This window comes from Vicia villosa, linkage group LG3 (genome assembly GCF_029867415.1).
Source record: "Vicia villosa cultivar HV-30 ecotype Madison, WI linkage group LG3, Vvil1.0, whole genome shotgun sequence".
In the NCBI taxonomy this organism is placed as follows: Eukaryota; Viridiplantae; Streptophyta; class Magnoliopsida; order Fabales; family Fabaceae; genus Vicia; species Vicia villosa.
The window spans coordinates 51,669,248-51,676,702 of NC_081182.1; the positions used below are offsets into that span (position 1 = coordinate 51,669,248).

Below are 7,455 nucleotides of genomic sequence, written 5' to 3' on the forward strand. Positions count from 1 at the left end.
CATTTTAACCAATATGTCAAACCATCCATTTAACATCTCGTTGAAGGAATATCAGCAAACTTGGCTGAATTTCTTCAATTGTTTTACCTTTTTCTTAACTCATTAATCATTTGGGATATGTCAAAAAATCAAGCTAACATAACCCTAATTGTTTTTGGAGAGAATGACTACTTTAATTGTGCGTGGCAAAGAATGATAATTAAATTTGGACAGAGTAAGGGAAACAAATGCCTCGTTTATGATTGGGTGGTCCACTTATTATCAGGTTTCTGCTCTCGAGTCACCCACCATTTATTTCCACGTTCTAGACGTCCAGTCCTGGACGTGAGGGTGAGGGGTGTGTTAAGAATCTCACATCAAATAATATATAACTTAAACACATGCTTATAAGGAAAGGCACTTTTCACTAGGTGTGACAAAACGGGTTTGATCCGTCGGACATGCTTGTTTTGACTGCACTTTTTGCGGGACGGACCAAAGTTTTAGATTCGAATCCTCTATTATATTTGTCCCGCTCCCTCATTTTTGTAGGATTTTGCGGGCGCAGACATTAACATGAAAATTTGCAATTTTCAAGCTTAAAAGGTGTAATGCCCGAGAGCCTAACTCGCCCCACACTCAATTTTTTGCTGGGCGGGGCAAAATTTTAGCCCACGTCTTTAACAAAGTCCGTATATTTTTTTATGATCTTTTGTGGGATGAGTCTAAACAGAACGAACATGTTCGTTTGTCATCTCTAATTTTTACCCTACAAATCAGTTATATAGGGTTGAATTAGTTTCAGCCACATTTTTTTAAGTGTTCAAACCCTATGAAATGCTTCTATTTTGAATAAAGTCATTTTTGTAATTGGCCAAAGTATTCCTTATTTTCAATTAATTCATTTTGCTTATTAAAAAAATGTCATGAATAGCAAGCATTCTTATCTCTACTTCTATGTTACGAACATGTCTCTTAAAGTGTGAAAAAGTTAGTTATCATCCATTTAGAAAGACATTTATGAAACGACAACTAATCACTTTCTATACCCAATAATGATTGTGACTAATATTAGTCCAAACAATAGTGAATTATAGATATTCTATGGTTGCAAACCATATTCACCTTAAAAACCATATAATATTGATATCATGTGCTATTAGGAAAATTTTCAAATCTCACATTGCTTACAAATAGAATTCAAAAAGCACACTTATTTAGTAGTGAAATTCAAAGCCAATAAATTTCACTTCAAAGACAAGTTTTTGGATATTGTTTAGACTCATTGGTCTCCAATGATACATAATTAGCAAACACTACTGAAATCAGAAATGAAAATTACAATTAAGTTCACAACACAAGACTTAGAGCACACTATATATAATTAGTAATAGTAGAAGCCATTAATTCAACATACATTCTTTTAGAATATTAATGACTATTTAGGCATAATATTGAGCAAAGTATCTCCCTTATGATCTGATTAAATCCATTGTCCATGCATGTTTCCTACGCCCTCAAGTGCCAAATGTTGTTGCTGTGTTGGAAAAAAGAAAAGAGTGCAACATTAAGAAAACATGATCATAGACAAGTTAATCTGAAAAAAAATTAAAAGTTTTCATTAACTCAAACAAACATAAGTTATATACATCATTATAACTCAATCCGAATTTACAACCAACTCTAAACCAATACAAAGAACGCACAAAGGCAAATTAAGCAAAACATCTCTCCGGATTAATACACCACTCCAATTAGATATGATCCTTACTATCTTTGTTAGCGGCAAGAAACCACTCCCAAGACACCAATTTAATTATCCAAATCATATATACATTTCTCAAATTAGTAATAGCTTTTGTTCCATGCAAGGAGAACATGAAATAAAAAAATTTGAGTTCCTTGTTTAGGGTTCAACTCCCGACAACTCACGCATCATCAATAAAAATACATAGATTATCACACTTACCAAAAGAAAGTTGAGTTCCTTGTTTTCATCTTCCAGAATCTTTCCCTGAGCATTATCAAAGAAATTAACGAGTTAAAAAAAAGAATTAAACTAGTATTTTATGTTAAAATACATGATTTAGTAGTTTTTCCTTTACCATTATATCAAAAGATTTGAGGTTTGTTTGACATATTATATTAATATTGCTTATGTATTTATGCTCATACATATAAGTTATATGTATTCAACAACAAAAAAACACTTACATTTCTCTTGAACATCCTATGCACTTCCATCTGCATCACAAACAAAAAGAAAACTATGAGGCAACATTTTAAAAACAATTAATGATAATAAACTATAATAATAATTATCAGAAAAATGACTTTGCCTTTTTGTCTCTAACACCAGTCAGGCCATTTTCAAGGGCATCCTCAAGGGACATAAGCTCTTTGTAATTCAATGAAGTAATATCCTCTCCCTTCAAGTGCCTAAAAATGTAATAATCAAAGATAATCAAAGTTTATTTTATCATATAATATACAATTAGGGCACTTAATATAAAAATAAATATAATACCTGAGTTCAATTTGCATGCTGTCATTCTCCTTTTTGATTCTATCAATTTCATTGCTAAGGTTCTATGAGTTCAATCCAAAAAAAAAGAATAATGAATGAAAAAATCATCAACAAATGAAGATTATTGTGTAGATCTAGTTCTAAAGCTGGTTACAGTGTCAGTGAAAAACATGAAATATGTTAGCAAAGAAAAGGAAGGTAATAATGAATATTGTTATATTTCTAGATCTGTTCATACATAGAGACATTCATTCACTTTTTCATCTTTCCTTTCTCAATAACAATGAAATATCTATGTGTTCCAAATGTAGATCTGGTCACAGAATTATTGGTTCTTGTTCCTCATCATATTTTTAGCAAAAACAAAATAACTATATAATAATATTTTTTGTATGAAAACAAACCTACCTCATGTTTAGCATCCCAGAGAGTTTTTCCAGAAGCTCTTTGGTATCTGTCAAGAACATCAATCAACCTAAACCAAGAAAAAAGAAAACAAAGTGAGATTAATATTATAAGCTATTTTTCTGCTTTTACTTGAAAGGAAACAGAAGAAAAAGTGCTTAATATTACGTGGTGGAGGGACTGATGTATTCATGCATCTTCCCAGAAGCACCAAAGAGAATAAGAGAAACTTGAGCATCACAGAGAACACTTATTTCCTTTGCCTTCTTGAGGATACCATTCTTTCTCTTTGAATAGGTAACTTGTCTGTTGCTTGAGTTTTCAATCCTCTTGATCTCAATCTTACCTCTTCCCATCTTCTTGATCTTCTTGTGAAACTGGTTTTGGTTTTGGTTTCTCTATGTGTGATGTTAATGGCTAGTGGTGATTCATAGAGGTGTATATAGAAAGCAAGTAAAGTAATAGATGACCATTCTATTTTAGGTTTGTGGATGAGTAACTTTCTGAGTGGCACAGAAAGGATGTGTTTGTTTAAGGGTTTGTGATAAAGCCAATTCAATGCTACTGCTTTTATTATTATTATTATTATCTTTTCTTAATTTGCTTTCATTTCAAGCTGTTTGTGTTTGTGTGTTCCATTTTCTTAACCCTTGGTTTTCTTTATGCATCTTTAGCTTAATTAGTTTGATCAATGCTCATATTCAAACACTCAAACTTTGATTAGGTTAGAAGATATTACTAACATTTTTCTAGGTTTTTTTAGTTTAATGACTAGAATTTCACTTTTTAAAGGTGAATAAGTAGCATATTTGAATTTGTATCTACACTCAGATGGATATGTCATTATTTGGATCATTTCTTTAATTAACTAAGGGCGAGATTCGCTCAAGACGTTAGGTATTTAGAAGTACGATGAATGATTAATTTCCCTCCTTTTCGTTTATGTTTTGTGCAGGTGGTCATGTCTTCCTTCCTTCAACTTTCTTTCTCCAAAGGTCTGTATTATATGAATTTCAGTATAGTTCGAATTGTTAGTTTGTCTGACTTGTGTTTTTTTGTCTGACGGATAGTCATTTTGCTTTTTGCTATGTAGTTCGTCTTGGACTTAGGTTAGACTTATTTTTCCTGCACATTTCTGATGTTTTTTTTTTTTGTCTGACGGATAGTCATTTTGCTTTTTGCTCTATAGTTCGTCTTGGACTTAGGTCAGACTTATTTTTCCTGCACATTCCTGATGTTTTTTTTGTTTGTTTTTGTATTAATTGCGACTTTTATTTATTTTTATAGTAATATATTATTAAAAAATATAATTTTTTTAAAGTAAGTTATTGAGCTTTTTGATTGGAAAGTAAAAGTTAGTGTTGATTTTTAGGGTATGGTTATATATAGATAGGTAAAACAAGGTTTGAGAGAAAGGATATAACGGTGTTTAACTTGTATTGGTGTCCGTGATTTTGTTTCTAGTGTTGTCTAGGGTTTGAATGAGTGTGATGTGTAACTATAGTTATATCATATGTGTTTCACAGCCGCACAACCATCAAATCAAATCAAATGAAAAATGATTTCATTATTTTTCATTATTCCTATTTGTGAGAAAAGAATAAAAGGAAAATGAATGCCTAGTATACTACTAGGCTCAACTCAAGGTATAGTATTATCCATGAAAATGGAGAGCATGTTATGATATAGTATGTATTATTTGGAATTTGGCATAAGCACTTGTTTTGTTTTTGTTCTTGTTGTTGGTGAAATATGGTGATGGTGGTGAGTGAATCCATTGATATGATTTGAAATGTCTGCGGTTGGTAGAAACCAAAACCACAACCCTCAAATCACTCACTACCTATGTGCTATGGCCGGAAGACTTCATGACATGACAAACTATACTTAAAGATTATGTCTAATCTTCAATTCATAATGTGTCTCTTAAACAAATTCAGAGTCAAATCAAAACAATCTAATTACCATGCTTGGGTTAGTAGTAGTAGTATCCCATCAACTTTTTAAAAAGAAATCAAAATTTGAAGGAAAATTAAAGCAAACAAGTTTTGTGATTTTGATTCATTTTAAGATTAAAAACCATTTTTTAAAAAGAAAGTTTACCTCATTTTTTTTTTAAAATACAATTTTTTTTTTAAAACCTCATAAATTTTATTTAAAAAAAATCATTTTTAAAACTTAAAACAAATAGACCCAAAATTATGTTCATTGATTTGGATGATTCATTAAAAAATTCAGAAATTTTACTCCATATCCTTACCATTATCCTCCATCCCCTACAATTTATTTGATTTAGTCAAAATACTTTTATGTTTCAAAATTTTCATTTTTTCCCTCATTTTAATTTGAAGTTATCTGATCCACTAAAATAAAGTTAAGAGAACTTGAGAATCTTGTGTGTCATAAGTCTTACCTTCAAGTTCTCTCAAGCATAAAACACTATCAAACATCTTACTCCTAGGTTCTTCGATTTACAAAACACTCAAAAGTTCTTACTTCCAAGTTTTCCGAACCACATAACACACCCAAAATTCTTACTTCCAAGTTCTCCGAACCACCAAACACAATCGAAAGTCTTACTTCCAAATTTTTTGATCCACAAATTTAACTCCCAAAAATCTTACTTCCAAGTTATCTGATCCATAAACTTACTCCCGAAAGTCTTTCTTCCAAGTTATCTCGTCCACAGAGTTACTTCCAAAAATCTTTTGAGTAAGTTCTTCAGTCTTGTTTTTTTAGCCACCGGATATCTTGGGTGATAGTCAATTGATTTTGTTTTTTTTTTTGTTGCAAAGTTAATTAAAACTAATTTTATTAGCGTCGATTCGTCAAAGATGTAACAATAGAATTATTTCTCGTTGAGGTATATGACGAAGAGCTCAATCGATGAAAGATGTACAAGAAGATTTGGTACGTGCACCTCAAGAGCATCTGCTTCAATACCGTGACGGGTCGTACGACACGTCTCTTCTCGTATAGTATGAGTACCATGTTGCTCGTCATTTATGGAATAGTGAGGTAAGTAAATCTGAGACACTTTATATTGAATAATGTTTTATTTTAATTATTATTTATAATTTATATTTAAAATTTAAATTTTTTAGGAAAGAGGTTCGAAGAAAGAACTAAAGGTTAAAGGGCATGGAAGTAAGTGGATAGACTTGGTTCCCTATATCTCCCACCAATGATTCAAAGTTAGGTGGATGACTCTGTTTTATCTTCACTCTAGAGAATCAATTTGAGCAGGATTGACTAAAACCTAGTATCAACATTTGTAGAGAGATGACATTCAAGGACATCGCCCTTTCATATGTTATTTGATTAGATGACCATTAAGCTGGAAGGTGTTTCTTGTCTACTTGACCTTCCGGTCAAGGGTGATTTCTAGGACCCCCTATCAGGTATCACTGAAGAAAATGTTGTTTTTCTTGTCGTTCAACTAATGAAAGTGACTATAGAGGAGGCAACCCGACATGTCCATGCTTGTAGTGGTGCATATTATAAGTTGGAATGGATGTACACTTTATTCATGTGTCATCTAGTTGTTGGTTCATTAAACTATATTGCTAGAGCCTATATGATAATGCTGATTGGTTGCACTATTTTTGCAGACAAGACTTTTACTCTCTTAGAGGCAAGATATATACCTCTTTTTAAGAGTGTGTCCAGATGTGGTAAACATGGTTGTGGCACAGCTGCATTGGTTACATTATACAAATATTTAGGAGATGATTCCATGTTTGTCTACAAGCAACTCGACGTATATGCCACTCTGCTACAAATATTTATTTTTATTTCTTTATTTTTATTTATTATTATTTAGACATATTTATTTTTATTTATTATGTTGTAACATTGTTGGATTCATGAGTATTTTCTAACTGTTGGCAAGAAAGGAAAGTCCTGAATTGTGACTTGTAGATTTGGGTGTTTGTTCCCACATAATCAACCATCAAGAAATCTTCAGCAATGCATCTCACAGTAGCTTTTGAATCTGATTCGTAGAGATTCCCATAAAATAGACTAGTGTGCACATGCTTAACCTCATAAAAAATTATTTTCAAATTACACTTTAATGTTGCTCAATTGTAACTTCAAGTTGTTGTTCATAGCCTCCTGTAATACGGTGAACTGACTTTTTATCGAAAATGTCGCGGTTAAGCAAGAGTCGCCACCGACTTTTATTTTATCCAAACAGATTCGGAAAGGCAAAAAGAAACAGAAAAAAACCTTTTAAAAGAAATCTGAGTTCGGGGGGTAATTTATGCAAAGGGAAGGTGTAAGGCACCCTTTGCATCCATGGTTTTCCATGGGCTCTTAATTGCTTTGCTTGCTCGTTTGTTTAGAAAATGTAGATGAAAGAGATAGGGACTTTAGCTTGTGAATAAGCGTTGCCCTTTCGAAAAAATATGAGAAAGAATATAATAAAAAGGTTTGAGCATTGCAAAGCAATTAGGGGCAATTACCTTAAACTCAGATGATAGGTCTCTTTTTAGCCTTTCAGAATGAAAGGGTCTATCCTTGCCATAAGAGGGCAAGAAGCC

General features: G+C 32.1%; 1 protein-coding gene across 1 annotated transcript; it reads right to left on the bottom strand.

The window, feature by feature from the left end:
- Nucleotides 1-1,178: 1,178 nt before the first annotated feature.
- Nucleotides 1,179-3,490, bottom strand: LOC131655704 (agamous-like MADS-box protein MADS9). Its single transcript, XM_058925527.1, has 7 exons — nt 3,080-3,490; nt 2,915-2,981; nt 2,507-2,568; nt 2,319-2,418; nt 2,194-2,223; nt 1,949-1,993; nt 1,179-1,516 (listed from the first exon to the last, which is right to left on the bottom strand). Exons 1-7 carry the CDS (start codon nt 3,265-3,267, stop codon nt 1,463-1,465), a joined length of 546 nt encoding a protein of 181 aa, XP_058781510.1. The 5' UTR covers nt 3,268-3,490; the 3' UTR covers nt 1,179-1,462.
- Nucleotides 3,491-7,455: the final 3,965 nt, after the last annotated feature.